The sequence below is a fragment of the Ornithorhynchus anatinus genome, chromosome 7 (assembly GCF_004115215.2).
Source record: "Ornithorhynchus anatinus isolate Pmale09 chromosome 7, mOrnAna1.pri.v4, whole genome shotgun sequence".
Lineage (NCBI taxonomy): Eukaryota > Metazoa > Chordata > Mammalia > Monotremata > Ornithorhynchidae > Ornithorhynchus > Ornithorhynchus anatinus.
In genome coordinates this window covers 23,979,636-23,999,377 of record NC_041734.1, presented here as the reverse complement: position 1 = coordinate 23,999,377, position 19,742 = coordinate 23,979,636, and the positions used below count along the sequence as shown (strand labels likewise).

General features: G+C 45.5%; 1 protein-coding gene across 5 annotated transcripts in view; it reads right to left on the bottom strand.

The window, feature by feature from the left end:
- Window positions 1-19,742, bottom strand: part of ABRAXAS1 (abraxas 1, BRCA1 A complex subunit) — a 54,930-nt gene that overhangs the window by 19,050 nt on the left and 16,138 nt on the right. For 2 of the 5 annotated variants that reach the window (XM_029069331.1, XM_029069330.1), the window contains exons 2-3: window positions 1,587-1,653; window positions 902-1,024 (exon numbers count right to left, since the gene is read on the bottom strand). In XM_029069331.1, the coding sequence (XP_028925164.1) occupies window positions 902-904 (3 nt within the window). In that variant the 5' untranslated portion in view covers window positions 905-1,024; window positions 1,587-1,653. Of the gene's footprint in view, window positions 1-901; window positions 1,025-1,586; window positions 1,654-5,769; window positions 5,807-19,742 lie in introns of all 5 variants that reach the window. The other 3 variants (XM_029069333.2, XM_029069332.1, XM_029069329.2) reach the window with 2 other exon arrangements.

The window sequence follows — 19,742 nt, the reverse complement described above, 5'->3', positions numbered from 1 at the left end:
GAGAAATTGTCCCCCAGAAGATTGGGGGACATTTTCCACTTCACCAGACCAGTGCCACCCTGAAGCAAGGAATCTCTGTTAATGTTTCCAGAATGCTTGGGAAAAGCTAATGCAAATCCCTGGTTTGGGTGAAGCAGTACAGATCTGCCAGATAGGAGAGAATATCTGGGGCTTGAAGAAAGGGAAACTCAAGGGCCTCCTCCGGCCCCAAGTCATTTATAGAACAGATAAACTCTAAGCTATTTGTAATGGGGATAACCTGTAATATAGAGAGCTGGGGGTGGGAGGGAAATTACTTTCTCCAGTTTCAAGGTTTAACAAGAGTTTTCTGCATTTCAAAAAGTTTTTTTTTTTACAATTCCATCAAGGATTTGTCGGCCACTTGTCTGCTCCGTGTCCTTGGACAAGTCAGTTAACTTCTCTGGGCCTCAGTTACCTCATCTGTAAAATGGGAATGAAGACTGCGAGTTCCATGTGGGACGCAGACTGTGTCCAATCTGATTACTTTGTATCTACCCCAGAGCTTAGTACAGTGTCTGGCATATAGAAAGCACTTAACAAATACCATTAATAAAAAAAGAAAAAAAGAACATACATTGTTTATACATAAGAAAACATTCAGAAATGGACCAAATCATTTGCCTTTTCAAAGCCTCCCACCCACTTCCACTATGATAAAGGTCTAACCAATTGATGTGGAAAGACAAAACCCTTGGCTAGAGTCCTTTTTTGAAATTACACTTTCTGTCCTATAACTTGGGCCTCAATAAAAAATTGATTTCAAATTACAGCATTTAAATAAGGAGACACCAATGTCACTAGGGATTTCAAAGGGAAGGTTGCCTCCCCACAAATCAATGACAAAACCTAAAAAAAGTTCATTTGGAATGACTGAACTTACCATTACTGAAGAATGTAGCTCAAATCTGAGTTTTTCCTTTTTTTCGAATAACAAAGGCAGTATTCCACCTGAGAGTTTTCAATGGTTCAACTGTGCAGGAACTACACATCTCGCAAGGGTAAGCTCCGTGTGGGTAAGAAGCATGTCACTTTGTTATTCCGTTCTTCCCAAACACCAAGTGGGCACCCAATAAATGCTACTATTACTATTAACTATAAATTAATTTTGAAATATTTTCCAGAGGAAATATGACCCACACAGCCTTTGCAAAACGTACAGAGGAGGCAACATATATTTGGTGCTCTCTGCAAAAAGGAAATTACTATTTTAAGTTTTTCCTTACTAGAGGCAATTCTAGAACAAGGTTAGCATTTGTATACTTTTCATTTTTAGTTCTAGCTTTGACATGACTTCTTTTAAATTGAGCACTCTTACTTGGTTCTTTCATTTGCAAAAAAAAAGTGTAATTATTCTCAATCTACCTGTCAGAACAAAGTAAAAAAACAAAAAACAAAGTATGCAAAGCTTTGTAGAGACACTAAATGCATTACTTGTAGCCAAAATACCGCTTGGGAAATTGATGAAATGGGTTAAATAGAAACTAAATGATTAAAATAGAAACTAAATAATTACTCTAAATGAGGTAGGATGTGGATGACTGGGGAAAAAGGGTGAGTCACACTACCTTTTTGCAGCCTGATAATATTTTCTTCAGTGCCTGCTCATTCACTTCACCCACAAAGTTGTAAAAGCTGAAAAGACAGAACTGAATTTAGAATAATCTGTTCTCATGCAACTCCCAGTTGTTTCCCCGTCTTGGTTCACTTCAGAGAAGCTGTTTGGGTTATCCACTCTCCTCACATGGCCACCATTGCAGTTGTGCTGCAGTGAACATAATTTCAACAGTAAGAAATTCATTTCCTCCGAGGACTTCATTGGTTGTGATGCTGTCCCACCTTCTGACATTGAATATAGCCTGTAAATGTCCATTTTGGAACTGCTACAAGAGGAGGATGAGGGAAATCCACGGTCTTACAGCCTCGGAGAAGGTTGAACAGCACTACAACTCTGAAGACCTTTAGCTTGGTTTGGAGCTAAAACAAACAAAAACTCCTCCCCATTGGCTTTAAAGCACTCAATCTTGCCCCCTCCTACCTCACTCACTGCTCTCCTACTTCAACCCAGCCTGCACACTTTGTTCCTCTAATGCTAACCTTCTCATTGTATCTTGATCTCATCTACCTCGCCATTGTCCTCTAGCCCACATCCTGCCTCTGGTCGAGAAAACCTTCCCTCCTCATAACAGACAGATAATTACTCTCCCCCATTTCAAAGGCTTATTGAAGGAACAACTCCTCCAAGAAGCCTTCCCTGACTAAGCCTTCCTCTGCTCTTCTCCCACTTCCTTCTGCACTGTCCTGACTTGCTCCCTTCAGAGAAGCAGCATGGCACGTTGGATGGAGCACGGGCCTGGGAATCAGAAGGTCATGGTTCTAATCCCAACTCTGCCATGTGTGACCTTGGGGAAGTCACTTCATTTTTCTTGGTTACCTCATCCATTAAATGGGGACTGAGACTGTGAGCCCCACGTGGGACAGGGACTGTGTACAACCTCGCTTAGTACAGTGCCTGGCACATAGTAAGTGCTTAATAAATACCATCATCCTTAATATTCATTTATCCTCCCTCCCAGCCCCACAGCACATACATATGTATCTGTAATTAATTTATTTATGCATATTAGTGTCTGTCTCCCCCTCTAGACTGTGAGCTTGTGGTGGGAAGGGAACATGCCTGTTGAGTGCTGTATTTTACTCTTCCAAGCACTTAGTACAGTGTTTTGCACACAGTAGGTGCTCTATTCTTCATTCTGCTGCCCGGATCATCTTCCTGCAGAAACACTCTGGGCATGTCACTCCCCTCCTTAAAAACCTCCAGTGGTGGCCTATCAACCTCTGCATGAAACAAAAACTTCTCATTCTGGGCTTCAAGGCTCTCCATCACCTTGCCCCCTCCTACCTCACCTCCCTTCTCTCTTTCTACTGCCCACCCCGCAAGCTCCAGTCCTCTGCCGCTCACCTCCTCACCGTCCCCCATTCACACCTCTGGCCCACGTCCTACCGCTATCTTGGAACGCCCTCCCTCCTCTCCTCCACCAAACTAACTCTCCTCCCCTCTTTAAAGTCCTACTGAGAGCTCACCTACTCCAAGAGGCCTTCCCAGACTGAGCTTCCCCTTCTCCCTCTACTCCCTCTCTGCTCCCCCTCCGCCCTCTGCTCCCTCCCCCTTTCCCCCTTCAACTCCCCTCAGCTAAGCCCCCTTTCCCTCTGCTCCTCTCCCTCCCCCTCTCCCTTCCTCTTCCCTCAGCACTGTGCTCATTTGTATATATTTTTATTACCCTATTAATTTTGTTAATGAGATGTACATCCCCTTGATTCTATTTATCATGATTATGTTGTTTTTTTGTCTGTCTGTCTCCCCCGATTAGACTGTAAGCCCGTCACTGGGCAGGCAATGTCTCTATCTGTTGCCAAATTTTACATTCCAAGCGCTTAGTACAGTGCTCTGCACATAGTATGCGCTCAATAAATACTATTGAATGAATGAATAAATATGACTGAATAAATGTATGTGATACTACACCGTTGCCAAACACTGACTGACAGCCTCAATATAAGAATGGGTTTGTTTACTTTATTTGGTTTTCTACTTCCTTGTTTATTTTTGTATCACTGGGATATGCGCTACCTAAGTAACAGAATTCTGTAACCGCATTTTCCTCTGTGTTATCAATGTGTATAGCTGGCTTAGAGTGGAGGGACACATTAATTTTTTTTTTTAAGGTTTATTGAAAGCCTATATAACACCTGGCTGATTTGGCAAAGTGATTTACAATTAGGTAACAAAGCAGGAGAAAGGAGCTGAAAAGTTTTACTTCCTATTTTTCAAATGGATAGTGATTGAGAAATTCACCTGGGGTAGAGACACAATATCTGTGAGACCCTGGGGAAGTCACTTTACCTCAAGTTGCATCACTAAAATGAAAATCAAATACACAAATACCACAGTTTCAGAAATAACACTTGTAAGAGCATGTTCTTCAAAATATGGAGGCTTATTCCCACTGTTTGACCCAGAGGAGGGGTTTAGGAGTTCTTTTATTCCACAGACAAGATGTAAAATGGGGCATGGAATGGGGGGGAGGGGGAGAGAGAAAAGGGAGAGGAGGAGGGAGAAGGGGGGGAGAGACAAAGGCCTTGCCCCAAAACCAAATCACAATTGAAATTTCTGTAATGTCACTTACTCTCCACCTCTATTTATCAATCAGGAACATCAAGATCTCTAAGACTTCCCTTCTTTTCTTTAGCCACCTTCAAAAATCTGCAACGTTCTTTTAGCTCCCTGGACCCAGAAATTATATAAATAAAATGTATTTTTAGATTGTTCCTTATACCTTTGACATCCATCATTCACTTATTTTCATATGGACTCTAACAGACTCTTCTCTATCATAATCCTTCCCAACCTCTCAACTACCTTTGACAGAGTGGACAACTTCCTTTTCCTGAAAACAATCTCTAACCTTGGTTTTAACAACACAGTTTTCTCCCGGTTCTCCTCTTGCCTCTCTGGTCACTCATTCTCTTTCATCAACTCTTGCTCCACCTCTCCCCGCTTACCTGTGGGGGTCCATTCTGGGTCCTCATCTCTTTTTACCTGCATTCACTTCAACTGGGAGCTCATCCACTCCCACGGCTTTAACTAGAACCCCTATGTGGATAACTCCCAGATTGACCAAAATTGTTCACATCACTCACTTTCTCTACAATTTCTCATTTCTTCTTGCCTCCGGGACATCTCTCAATGGTTGACCCTCCAGAACTACGAGTGTCTCATCTTCCCTCCCAAATCGTCACCTACATCTTAACTTTCTCTTCACAGTTCACATCATCAACCTTCCCTTCTCTATACTACGCAACCATGGCACTATACTGCTTTTCACCCTCTCTTTCAACTCTTCTACGCAGTCTGTCACTAAATCCTTTTGGCTTCTCCTCCACATTTCCAGAATCTGCTCTTTCCTCTCCATCCAAATGGGCATCAAGTTGGTACAGACCCCTGTAATGCCCCACTTGACTACTGCATCAGCCTCTTCCCTGATCTCTGTGCCTCTGGTCTCTCCCTTCTCAAGTTCACACTTCACTGTACTTCCTGGGTTACTATCCTAAAAACTCTTTCTGCACACTTCTCCCCATCCCTCAAATACTTTCAGTGGTTATCCATTGATCTCCACATACATTAGAAACTCCTGAAAAATGGCTTTAAAGGTCTCAGTCCACCAAGCCCTCTCCCCTCCCTGCTACTTATCTACTCTCTTTTCCACCTACACCCCAACTCACTGCTTTGTTCCCCTTAAGCTAACCTACTCACTTGGTCTTGCTTTCATCTTTCCTATCCCAGATCCCTTGCTCAGGTCTTGCCTTCTGCTTGGGATTTCCTCCCCTTTCATATCCAGCAGACACAGCTCTCCCCATCTTCAATGTCCAGAGGTTACATCTTCTACAGGGGGTTTTCCTGAGTAATTTATCATCTCACCCAGTTTTATCTCAGCTTTCACCCCAACTATGAACCTAAGATTCTGCAAACATCTGGAGCATTTGTATATATGCCCTATTGCTTAAGCACTCACCTAAATATCCACTTCCCTTCTCTTTATCTGTAAATGATTTTAGTATCTATCTCCCTCATTAGAATATAAACTCCTTAAGGGCAGGGTTCATGTCTACTAATTATTGTACAAGTGATTAAAACAGTGCTCTGCACCCAGTAGGAGCTCAGTAAATACTAATCAATTGATTTATACTAACCTGAACAACTGGTAGCATGGAATGTGCTTTTGTATGTCTGAAAGAAAAAAATAATTTATTTTTCATATGTTAATTAGATTAATATGTTCTGCACATTGCAGTGTATTGCTCTGCCTTCAAAAGATAAGATCTCGAGGTACAGATCTACTATAAGAATTTTTTAAATGCTGTCATCTAATTTTGACTAAACTGCTGAAATAACTGACAACATACAGGATGAAGATTGTTTACGGTTTATGTAGCCATACGCTGACGTCCTTGCTAGATTTTATATAATAATCATAAATGCTACTACAAGCAAAGCTCTCTCTCTATATATGTATGAATACTTACTTTTTGATAATGAGCATTATACTGATAAAAGAGTATATTTGGTACCTGTACCAAAGAGAAACTTGGTAAAATTACCTTTTCCAGTGTTTAACGGTACACTAGCAACGGAAAAGAGTGATTCTATCTTTAAGGATGAATAACTTACTCCTTAATGGCATGTTCAGGCCCAATGATCTCGAGTATGAACCTAAGAAATGTGACTGTTAGGGGAGATCATTGGTTGTCCCTCCAGTTTCCTTCCTCCACCCTGACAACATAATGTTTGGAGGCAGTTATGAGATGACTTCCTTGCTATCCACCCTAATGCTTAAGGATGTATCATCTACTATTCCTAAATTTCCCCTCCATTAATCCATTTTTGATCACTAGCCAATTAATTTATCCAAAATAAGGGGTTTTTGTGTGATGATTCTTTCTTATTATATTCTAAATGTTTCTGGAAGCTTTGGAATGTTTAGAACCATTCTGGGTGTACTGGAAGCAAGTACTTGGAACAAATGCCTATTTTTAGTATTTTTATTATTATTTTTTATTATTTTTAGCCTTTTTGTGCAAGAGTATAATTTGAGGCTCTAGAGTAGACAGAGCTTTTCAATAATAGTAAAAAACAATTATTAAATGGCTTTAGTTTATACATCATAACACTTTGTTTAAATACATTCACATGCTAAAAGTAAAATCAATCTAAAGGAAAGTATATAGTGCATCGGAATAGTAAATGTACTTCAGAGTGCTTGGGTCTGTTGAGCTTAACATTCAGTTTATCCTTACAATACGTTTAGAAGCTGGCCTGTAAGATCTGAGCCACATGAGGAATCACTCTGTTAATTGCAAGGGAAAAGCTGAACATTTATTTGCATTACTCACAAACTTCAGACTTGCTGCCCAAGTTAAACTATTTTTAAAAAACAATTAAGAAAACACCTGGCATAAAGTGTGACCACTGTGGGTTGAGTCTGAACCTGGGAGCCAGAGACTAGACAGAGGAAAAGAACTAAAGGAGAGCAGAAGGGGAGGTTTTTTTTGGGGGGGGGGAACAGGAAGAAATGCTGAGAAAAAGGCAAAAGGTCTCCCAACTCTCTTGTACTGTCTCAAGCTCTTAGTACAGTGCTTTGCACACAATAAGGACTGACTGATTGACTGACAGACTGGGGAGAGTCTGTAAACTCCTTGAGGGTGGGGATCATGTCTACCAATTCGACTATTCTGAACTCTTGCAAGTGCTTAATATGGTGATTTGCACGAGGTAAGTTCTCAATACAAAGCACCGACCGGTTGAAAATTCTAAGAGAGGCCACCGATGGCAAAATAATAAGATTTAATAACCTTAATTCTTGCTCAAAGAGAACTTTAGAACAAGAAAAGAGATGGTGTTTTTATCATAGAAGTGGGGGCCGGCAGAAACTGAGGATAGCAGAAGCTAGATGCAGCTATGAGGTTTCAAACTCCCCTCACTATGTTTCACAGAGCAGCCCCAGAGACTTTGGCATCTGCCCTTCCCCTCTGGCCCACCACCCCAGGGAAGAAGCCTTAGTAGAGTGCTCTGCACACAGTAAGTGCTCAATAAGTACGACTGAATGAACGAATGAAAGCCTATTCTAAGGGAGGAGGTAGAGGGAACGATTAAAATGCTGGGAAGTTAAGTGACTATTTAATCCAAGGTAGCCTGGATTCAGGTGTTTGTTTTATGGTATTTTATGGAATATATTTTATTCCCTCCTAGCAGCAATGGTGCATTTCTTATTATTACTGTAAAATTGTTGGTTTTTGCTGAATTTGTCTGGTTACTATTTTTCCCCGTATGGCCATCGGTCCATCTGTTCCACCCCACTTCAGATTGTAAAGCCCCTATGGCCAGGGATCAGGTCTGTTTTACAGTCATATTCATTCATTCAGTCATATTTATTGAGCACTTACTGTGTGCAGAGCCCTGTACTAAGCGCTTGGAAAGCACAATATAGCAATGAAGAGAGACATTCCCTACCCACAATGGGCTCAGTCTAGAAAGGGGGAGAGAGACATCAGTACAAGTATACAGGCATCAATATAAATAAGTAGAATTATAGATATATACATAAGTGCTATATGGCAGAGGGGGAAGAGCAAAGGGAGCAACTCTATAAATCTATAATAAATAATCCATAATTACAATATAATATATAACAAAGTAATAATAATCTATACTTCAATTTATTTATATTGATGCCTGTTTACTTATTTTGATGTCTGTCTTCCCCCTTCTAGACTGTAAGCCTGTTGTGCGCAGGGATTCTCTCTATTGATGAATTGTACTTTCCAAGCAGTAGGTACAGTGCTCTGCACACAGTGAGCACTCAATAAATACGACTGAATAAATGAATGAATGAGTCCAAGTGACATGGTGGGGGGGCTGGGGAAAAGGAGGCTTAGTATGGAAAGGCCTCTTGGAGGAGGTGGCCTTCAGTAGGGCTTTGAAGGGGGCGAAAACAGATTGTTTGGCAGACTTGAGGAGGGAGGGTGTTCCAGGCCAGAGGAAGGACGTGGGCCAGGGGTGAGCGGAGAGACAGTTGAGATCGAGGCACACTGAAGAGGTTAGCACCAGAGGAGCAGAATGTGCAAACTGGGCTGGAGAAGGAGAGAAGGGAGGTGAAGGAAGGAAGGGCAAGGTGATGGAGAGCTTTAAAGCCAATAGTGAGGAGTTTTTGTTTGGTATGGAGGCTGACAGGCAACCACTGGAAATTTTTGAAGAGGGGGGTGACATGTCCTGAACATTTCTGGAGAAGCAGCGTGGCTCAGTGGAAAGAGAACGGGCTTTGGAGTCAGAACTCGTGAGTTCGAATCCCAGCTCTGCCACTTGTCGGCCGTGTGACTGTGGGCAAGTCACTTAACTTCTCTGGGCCTCAGTTCCCTCATCTGTAAAATGGGGATTAAGACTGTGAGCCCCATGTGGGACAACCTGATTCCCCTATGTCTACCCCAGCGCTTAGAACAGTGCTCGGCACATAGTAAGCGCTTAACAAATACCAACATTAATTTCTGTAGAAAGATAATCCGGGCAGCAGAGTAAAGTATGGATTGAAGTGGGGAGAGGCAGGAGGTTGGGAGGTGAGAAAGGAGGCTGATGCAGGTATCCAGTTGGGCTAGGATGAGAGCCTGTAATAACATGGTAGCAGTCTGGATGGAGAGGAAAGGGCGGATCTTGGCGATGTTTTAAAGGTGAGACTGACGGGATTTGGTGACGGACTGGATATGCGGGTTGAATGAGACAGCACAGTCTGGGTTGACATCAAGGTTAGGGGCTTGTGAGAAGAGAAGGATGGCTGTGCCGTCTACAGTGATGGGAAAGTTTGGGAGAGAACAGGGTTTTGGAAGGGAAGATAAGAAGCTCTGTCTTGGACATGTTGAATGTGAGGTGGTAGGAGGATTTTCAAGTAGAGATGTCCTGAAGGCAGGAGGAGATGCGAGCCTTTAGGGAGGGAGAGAGAACAAGGAAGGAGATACAAATTTGGGTGTCATCCGCATAGAGATGATAGTGGAAACCGTGGGAGCGAATGAGTTCTCTAAGGGAGTGAGTATAGATGGAGAATAGAAGGGGACCAAGAACTGAACCTTGAGGGACCTCTACAGTTAGGGGATGGAAGGGGGAGGAGGAGCCTGTGAAGGAGACTGAGAATGAGCGGCCAGAGAGATAAGAAGGGAATCAGGAGAGGATGGAGTCAGTGAAGCCAAGGTTGGCTAACGTATTGAGAAGGGGATGAACCACAGTGTCAAAGGCAGCTGAGAGGTCAAGGAGGATTAGGATGGAGTAGGAGCTGTTGGATTTGCCCTTAGAGAGGGCAGTTTCAGTGGAGTGAAGGGTGCAGAAACCGGATTGGAGGGGGTCCAGGAGAGAATTGGAGGAGAGGTATTCGAGACAGCAAGTATAGATGACTCACACTAGGAGTTTGGAGAGGATGGGTAGGAGAGAGAAGGGGTGATAACTGGAGGGGGCTGTGGGGTCAAGGGAGGGCTTTTTTACGATGGAGGAGACGTGGGCATGTTTGAAGGCAGTGGGGAAGAAGCCATCGGAAAGTGAGCGGTTGAAGATGGTAATTAAGGAGGGAAGGGGCGAGGGTTTTTATAAGGTGAGAAGGAATGGGGACCAATGCGCAACCAACCTCCTGTCTCTCCCCACTTCAGTCTATACTTCACTCTGCTGCCCAGATTATTTTTCTATAGAAGTGCTCTGGGCATGTCAGCCCACTCCTCATAAATCTCCAGTGGTTGCCCATCAACCTCCGTATCAAGCAAAAACTCCTCACTATTGACTTCAAAGCTTTCCATCATTTTGACCCCTCCTACCTCACCTCCCGTCTCTCCTTCTATAGCCCAGCCTGCACACTCCACTCCTCTGGTCCTAACCTTCTCATTGTGCCTCATTCTCGCCCATCCCACCATCAACCCCTGGCCCAAGTCCTACCTCTGGCATGGAATGCCCTCCCTCCTCACAATCGCCAAACTAGCACACTCCCCCTCTTCAAAGCCCTACTGAAAGGTCACCTCCTCCAGGAGGTCTTCCCGACTAAGCCCCCCTTTTTCCTCTGCTCCCCCTCCCCTCACCATCATCCCAACTCGCTCCCTCTGCTTTACCCCCCTCCCTGCTCCACAGCACTTGTGTATATGTGTACGTATTTATTTTATTCTATTAATGATGTGTATATATCTATAATTCTATTTATTTATACTGATGCCTGTTTACTTGGTTTGATGTCTGATTTCCCCCTTCTAAACTGTGAACACCTTGTTGGCTAGGAATTGTCTCCATTTGTTGCTGAACTGTACTTTCCAAGCGCTTACTACAGTGCTCTGCACACAGTAAGCACCCAATAAATATGAATGAATGAATGAATGAATGAATGAATGAATGTGGAGGGGATGGCACTTGAGAGGAGGCAGAAGATCTCCTCTGGACATATTGCTGGGAAGGATGGTAAAGTTGAAAAGGGGGCCAAAAGGAGGGGGAAAAGGGGCAAGGGGAAAAGATAAGGGGAAACAGCACGAGGGATTAGTGCGGGGGGAAGGCATCATCTGTAGAAAGGAAAATGTACACAAGGAGTGACACAAGGGATGTCTCTGTTGTGACGTGGGGTGTGTGGGTGCCAGATGTGAGAACCTAGCTGGGTGTGTGGGATTAGAGGTGCTCTGCATATGGTAAGTGTTCAATAAGTAGCCCTGATTAATTGATAAAGGCAGCACGGTGAAACTGACAGTGAGTTGGGTTGTTGTCCCTCAGTGTGGTGAGAGGCAACTGTTGTCTTCCACAGAGGTGGTGGTAACAGTTACTCTAAACGCCATAAGCTTGCTAAATATTGTTTGCCGCTTACAATTTTAACCTAAATGTGGACTATTTCTTTGGTAGTGGCAAAACACTTTTTCGTCAATTTTCAATCGATCAGTCGATTAATGCTAATTGTTGAGCACTTACTGTGCGCAGAGCACTGTACTAAGTACTGGGCTAAGTGCAACAGTGTTGGCAGACAGGTTCTGCCTACAGTGAGCTTTCGATCGAGAGGGGGAGACAGGAGTTAAAATAAATTACAGATATATACATAAGAGCTGGGGAGGAGAGGGTGGCTTGAATATCACGTGCTTACAAGGTACAGATCCAAATGCATGGGTGAGGCAGAAGAGAGAGGGAGGAGGAGTGATGGGGGTTTAGTTGGGGAAGGCCTGTTGGAGATCTGGCTTTGAAGGTGGGTTATGAGATGATGTGTCTCAGGTGAAGAGAAGGGAGTTCCAGGTCAGGAGGACATGGGAAAGGGGTTGGTGATAAGAAAGACGGGAAGGGTCGAGTCTCAGCTGTGCCACTGGCCTCTTTTGTGATCATTTTGCGTCCCTGAGCTTCAGTTTCCTCATCTATGAAATGGGGGATAAGATAGATTATGGGACCCAGGAGGCCTGTAACTGATTTCATCACCCTGTATCTATTCCAGCTGCCAGCACAGAGTAAGAACCTAACAAATGTAATAATAATAACATTCTCTATGGGTTGGGAAAAATCTTGGCCCCGTCCGGCTTGTGGGCAGGCTTGGCAAAGCACAACAAAGGCCTCTGGGGAGTAGTATTAACCAAAATCATTCCAGGGGAATAGCTCCAAACATCATGGTGTTCTAGTAGGCTTCAGTTATGAAGCCTCTTAATAAACCTAGATATTTTTACTATCAGGATTTAATCACACTTAGGTCACTGATGCTGCCTATAAACCCCACTGGTTTGTGTGAGAGGGAACCCAAAATTTGTCCCTTCTCTTTCCCAAGAACTTCCCCTCCATGTATGTGTGTGTCAAAGACTGCCGGCACCCTCCTCTCCTACTGGGGAGCAGCCATTTGGGGTTTGTTCAGGGTCCCTCCCGGGGATGAATTTCTGCCTCCCTGCTGAGTGAAAATCAAAATTGGTTAATTCACCACTTCCTTCCACCGAGGGGAGCAGGCAGACGCCAGAGTTCTCCTTTACCATCACAGAGCAGCACTAGGGCTGGACTGCCTGGAGATTCCCTTAAACTTGGCTAGAGAATGACTACTCAGCTTTTAAAGTCTCTGGTGCACAATGAGAACGGAGCGTACCCCAGACCTCAGCCTCCCTGCCCCAGTGAATAAACATCAATGAATACAAACTCTAATACACACAAGAGCACAGAAACACACACAGGGATAGGAGACAGCTGCAGGGCATAAGAGAGGAGTTCAGATCCAGAGAGGTTCGGGAGCAGAAAGAGAAGTCTAGGAGAAAAACAGAAAGAAGAAAGGAAAACATAAATAGAGAGAGAATGATAAGCACTATGTACATTTAACCTAGAGGAAGGATGGTAGGAATTCCCCAAGAATTCCAAATTTCATTGTTTGGCACCCTACATGTGTCCTACATGTCTCAGCAACATGGAACACATGAGGCCCACAGAGGTCTTTTGGGGCATGAAATTCCTCAGGTGGTTCCTTTGTGCAAATGAGTCCCATGAGGTAGGGAGCAGGGAAATGAATGAATTAGTCAATCGGGGGTATTTTATTTACTGGGCATCTCTTGTGTGCAGAGGAGAGGGCACCGTTGCATCCTGAGTTGCAGCCATCCCGTAAAATAGAAATTCCAGAGATATGTCATGCACTGACTGCCGAGGTAGCCCAGGATCTGTATGCCTCTACCCAGAAATTGTTTCTGATAATGGCAGGTGAATCAATGCTCTCTTCCCTCTGTTCCTGTTCTCAGTTTCAAGGAGTCTCCCTGGCCTCTCTGGGGCCCAAAACCAATCCCCTCCATCTCTTGCTCTCTCCTCTGCATTTTCTCTCCCCAAGTCCTGAGCTGTTGCTGGCAGCAGTAAGAGTGCAAGAAAATACTACCAGGGTCCTGGCTGGGACCCTCCAGAGGACCAGATACCTAGATCCTTCTCTGCATCCTTGCCACAAGCTACAGAAAGCCACTTGGTTTGACCTACTTGTCTTCCTCTTACCACCCTGTTGGCTCTAATTTACCCCAAAACACAATATAAATTCTCATTTTCATTTCTTTCTTTCTCTCTCTCCGTGATCCCCCCAACCCTCCCACCCACCACCACCATTCCCCAACACCAGACTCTCAGCAAGAGTTTAGAGAAGCAGCGTGGCTCAGTGGAAAGAGCATGGGCTTTGGAGTCAGAGGTCATGAGTTCGATTCCCAGCTCTGCCATTTGTCGGCTGTGTGACTTTGGGCAAGTCACTTAACTTCTCTGTGCCTCAGTTACCTCATCTGTAAAATGGGGATTAAGACTGTGAGCCCCACGTGGGACAACCTAATTCCCCTGTGTCTACCCCAGCGCTTAGAACAGTGCTCTGCACAAGGTAAGCGCTTAACAAATACCAACATGAATGCCTCAGGGCTGAAACATCACTGAATCTCCATGGCACCTAGTCTCTATGGCATACTGAGGCATCCCAAGAGAGAATTTGACAACCCCACTATCTTCCCCATCTTTGAAACCAGCAACCTGGGTGTAACCATAACTTCCCTGTCTTCATCATCCCTCATATTTGGGCTGTCACAAAATCATGTTGGCTTTTCCGCTAAAACATTGCCAGGATTTACCCTTACCACGCTGGCCCTGGTAATTGTCAGATCCCAACCTGAGAAGTGCATCAGCCCCCTCACTGAAATTCCTGATTCTGATCTCTCTCCTCTCCACTCCATACTTGGCCCAGAACATGGCTCACAACATTTTTCTAAAGCATCTCTCCCCACCTTGCCGCCCTGTCCTCACTTCCCACTCTCGATGATCAGGTCTCCGCTCTCAACTCCACCTTCTCTACTCATCTCAACTCTCTTGCCCCCCCTCCCTCCGCTGCTCTCGCTCACTAACCCACAGCCCTGGATCACCTCCTCTGTCCGCCTCCTACGCTCCTATGCTCGAGCTGCCAAGCACTGCTGGCGAAAGTCCAAGCCCCAAGCCGACCTCATACATTTCAAATTTATCCTTTCCTGCCTTAACTCTGCCCTCTCCTCCGCCAGGCAAAACTTCTTCTCCTCCCTCATCGACACCCATGCCCATCACCCCCGCCAATTGTTCCGGACCTTTAACTCTCTCTTTAGGCCCCCGTTCCTCCCTCTTCCCCATCTCTCACCCCCAATGATCTGGCCACCTACTTCATCACAAAAATCAACACAATCAGGTCTGAGCTCCCCAAAGTCATTCCTCCTCCTCTCCCCTCCCCACCACCAACCCTCTCCCCTACTTTCCCATCCTTCCCTGCAGTATCCTCAGAGATCTCCTCCCTCCTCACAAGTGCCAGCCCCTCCACCTGCGCCTCGGACCCCATTCCCGCTCACCTTATTAAAACCATCGCCTCTTCCCTCCTCCCTTCCTTAACTTCTATTTTTAACCACTCAATCTCCAAGGGCTCCTTCCCCTCTGCCTTCAAACATGCCCACGTCTCCCCCATCCTAAAAAAACCCGCTCTTGACCCCACTTCCCCCTCCAGTTATCGTCCTATCTCCCTACTACCCTTCCTTTCCAAAATCCTAGAACGAGTCGTCTACAATCGATGCCTAGAATTCCTTAACTCCCATTCTCTCCTAGACCCCCTCCAATCTGGCTTCCGTCCCCTCCACTCTACCGAGACTGCTCTCTCTAAGGTCACCCATGACCTCCTTCTTGCCAAATCCAATGGCTCCTACTCCATTCTGATCCTCCTTGACCTCTCTGCTGCCTTTGACACTGTCGACCATCCCCTCCTCCTCCATACCTTATCTCACCTTGGCTTCACGGACTCCGTCCTCTCCTGGTTCTCCTCTGATCTCTCTGGCCAGTCATTCTCGGTCTCCTTTGCAGGCGCCTCCTCCCCCCTCCCATCCTTTAACTGTTGGAGTTCCTCAAGGGTCAGTTCTTGGCCCTCTTCTGTTCTCCATTTACACTCACTCCCTTGGTGAACTCATTCGCTCTCACGGCTTTGACTACCATCTCTACGCAGATGACACGCAGACCTACATCTCTGCCCGTCCTCTCCCCCTCCCTTCAGGCTCGCATCTCCTCCTGCCTCCAGGATGTCTCCACCTGGATGTCGGCCCGCCACCTAAAACTCAACATGAGCAAGACTGAGCTCCTCATCTTCCTTCCCAAGCCCGGTCCTCTCCCAGACTTCCCTATCACCGTGGATAGTACGACTATCCTTCCCATCTCTCAGGTCCGCAACATCGGTGTCATCTTTGACTCGTCTCTCTCGTTCACCCCACACATCCGATCCGTTACCGAGACCTGCCAGTTTCGCCTTTACAATATCGCCAAGATCCGCCCTTTCCTCTCCACCCAAACGGCTACCTTACTGCTACGGGCTCTCGTTATATCCCGGCTAGACTACTGTGTCAGCCTTCTCTCTGATCTCCCTTCCTCCTCTCTCGCCCCGCTCCAGTCTATTCTTCACTCTGCTGCCCAGCTCATCTTCCTGCAGAAACGATCTGGGCATGTCATTCCCCTTCGTAAACACCTCCAGTGGTTGCCTATCAACCTCCGCTCCAAACAAAAACTCCTCACTCTAGGCTTCAAGGTTCTCCATCACCTTGCCCCTTCCTACCTCTCCTCCCTTATCTCTTTCTACTGCCCACCCCGTACGCTCCGCTGCCGCCCACCTCCTCACCGTCCCTCGGTCTCACCTAGCCCGCCGTCGACCCCTGGGCCACGTCCTCCCGCGGTCCTAGAATGCCCTCCCACCTCACCTCTGACAATCTAATTCTCTTCCCCTCTTCAAATCCCTACTTAAAAAACTCACCTCCTCCAAGAGGCCTTCCCAGACTGAGCTCCCCCCTTTTTCCCTCTGCTCCCTCTACCCCCCCCTTCACCTCTCTGCAGCTAAACCCTCTTCTCCCCCCTTTCCCTCTCCTGTCCCACCTCCTCAGCACTGTACTCGTCCACTCAACTGTATATATCTTTATCACCCTATTTATTTTATTTTGTTTAATGAGATGTACATCACCCTGATTCTATTTAGCTGCCATTATTTTTATGAGATGTTCTTCCCCTTCACTCTATTTACTGCCATTGTTCTTGTCTGCCTGTCTCCCCCGATCAGACTGTAAGCCCGTCAAAGGGCAGGGACTGTCTCTCTCTGTTGCCGACTTGTATATTCCAAGCGCTTAGTACAGTGCTCTGCACATAGTAAGCGCTCAATAAATACTATTGAATGAATGAATGATTCCCCACTCCCCAGAAACCTCCAATGATTATCATTTCTTCTCCACAGCAAGCAGGAATTCCTGAGCATTGGCCTTAAGGCTCTCAATCAGCTCTCTCCATCCTATTTTTTCACTCTGTTCACCCACTACACTCCAGTTTGCAATCTCCATTCCTCTCAAGCTAACACGCTCTCTGTGCCTCACTCTCATCTCTCCAACACATCCCTCTTCCCCATCTCAACACATCCCTCTTCCCCACCTTGAAATCCAACTGGCCACAGCTCTCCCCACAGTCAAAGCTCTTCTAAAATCCCACCTCAAATCCCACCTCCTCCAACAAGCTTTCCCTAGTGCATTACCCAGGAACCTGAGCCATTCTAGCATTTACTTACGCATTTATATATGTGTACTTGATTATTTATTTTGATCACTCTAGTTGCAAACACTTTTGTGCTCTGTCTCCCCTGCTGGAATATAAACACTTTTGGGCAGGGAATCTTTCCTTTTTTTAATTATGTATTTTTCAAGTGTCTAACAATAATAATAATAATGTTGGTATTTGTTACGCGCTTACTATGTGCAGAGCACTGTTCTAAGCGCTGGGGTAGACACAGGGGAATCAGGTTGTCCCACGTGGGGCTCACAGTCTTAATCCCCATTTTACAGATGAGGGAACTGAGGCACAGAGAAGTTAAGTGACTTGCCCACGGTCACCCAGCTGACAAGTGGCAGAACCGGGATTCAAACCCATGACCTCTGACTCCAAAGCCCGTGCTCCTTCCACTGAGCCACGCTGCTTCTCCTACACCATCCAAAGTGCAGGTACAGTGCACCATCCAAAGTGGGTGCTCAATAAAAGTTGCTATTACCTCTAATGCAACAATACACTATTAAGTTAAGCACTAATTCTTCATTCAATCATATTTATTGAGCGCTTACTGTGTGCAGAGCACTGTACTAAGCACTTAACTCTTATTCTCGTCTCCTTTTCCTTCCCCTTCCCAACTGTAAATTATTTTAGTGTGTTTCCCCAGCTAGAGTGCTAACATTTTGAGGGCAGTGATCACGTCTACTGACTCTTATTGTACTCTCTGAAACACAAAGTACCAAGCAGGCACTCAGTTAATCATATTTACTGAGTGCCTACTGGGTGCAAAGCACTGTACTAAGAACTTGGGAGAGTACAGTATAACAGAGATGGTAGACATATTCCTGGCCCACAACGAACTCACAGTCTAGAGGGCAAGTCAGATAGTAATATAAATGAACAATGGGTAGGTACAAAAGTGCTGCAGGGATAAGGGAGGGGAGAACAAAGGGTATGAATCTGAGTACAAGGGAGATGCAGAAAGGAGAGGGAAAAGAAGAAATCAGGGCTTAGTCGAGGAAGGCCTCTTTTAATAGGGTTTTAATAGAGTTTTGAAGGTGGGGAGAGTGATTGGCTGATGAATATGAAGGGGGATGGTATTCCAGGCCACAGGAATGTGGGTGAAGGGTCGGCGGCTAGATGGGCGAGATCGAGGTTCAGTGAGTAGGTTGGCATTAGAGGAGTGAAGTGTGGAGTCTGGGTTGTAGTAGGAAATCAGGGAAGTACGGTAGGAGGAGGAAGGGTCCCTCAGGGTTCAGCTGTAGGCCCCCTTCTCTTCGGCCCCCTTCTCTTCTGCATCTACACCCACCCCCTTGGAGGACTCATTCGCTCCCATGGCTTCAACTACCACATCTATTTAGATGATACCCAAATCTACATCTCCATCCCTGATCTCTCTCACTCTCCACAGTCTCATAATTCCTCCTCCCTTCCAGACATCTCTACTTGGATGCCCTCCGGTCACGTCAAGTTTAACATGTCCAAAATAGAACTCCTTATCTTCCCACCCAAACCCTGTCCTCCCCTTGGTTTTCCCATTACTGTAGATGGCACCACCATCAAGCCTGTAACCTTGATGTTATCCTTGACTCCTCTCTCTCATTCAACCCATAGAGTCGATCCATCACTAAATCCTGTCAGTCCTACCTTCACAACATTGCTAAATTCTGCCCTTTCCTCTCCATCCAAACTGCTACCACATTAATACAATCACTCAACCTATCCCGCATAGATTACTGCATGAGCCTCCTTTGATGACTTCCCTCTCCCCACTCCAGTCAATCCATACTTCACTCTGCTGCCCAGATCATTTTTCCAGGAAAACATTCAAGCAAAATTTTTCCAAGAACCTCCAGTGTTTGCCCATCGACCTCCGCATCAAACGGAAACTCCTCACCTCGCTGCCTCCTACCTCACCTCGCTACTCTCCTACTACAATTCAGCCCGCACACTTTGTTCCTCTAATGCTAACCTTCTCACTGTACCCCGATATCCTCTATCTTACCGCTGACCTTTCACCCACATACTACTTCTGGCCTGGAATGCCCTTTCTCCTATCAGATAATTGCTCTCCCCTACTTCAAAGCCTTTTTGAAGGCTCATCTCCTCCAAGAGGTCTTCCCTAAGCCTTCCTCTCCTCTTCTCCCACTCCCTTCGGCACCACTCTTACTTGCTCCTTCATTCATGCTCCTTTCTCATTCCCCCAGGACATATGTACATATCTGTACCTATCTGTAATTTATTTATTACCTATTATTTGTTTATATTAATGTCTGTCTCTCCCCTAGACTATGAGCTGGTTGTGGGAAGGAATATGTCTGTTGTTATATTTTACTCTCCCAAGTACTCAGTACAGTGCTTCGCATGCAGTAAGCGCTGAATAAATATGACTGAATGAATGAATGAATGGAATGCCTTCCCTCCTCAAATCTGACAGGCAATTACTCTCCCTGACTTCAAAGCCTTATTGAAAGCATATCTCCTTCAAGAAACCTTCCCTGACTAAGTCTCCCTTTCCTCTTTTCCCACTCCCTTCTACAGTAGCCCTGACTTGCTCCGGTTGTTCATCCCCCTCCCCCAGCCCCATAGGCTGTACACTTCTGCTTATTTATATTAATGTCTGTCT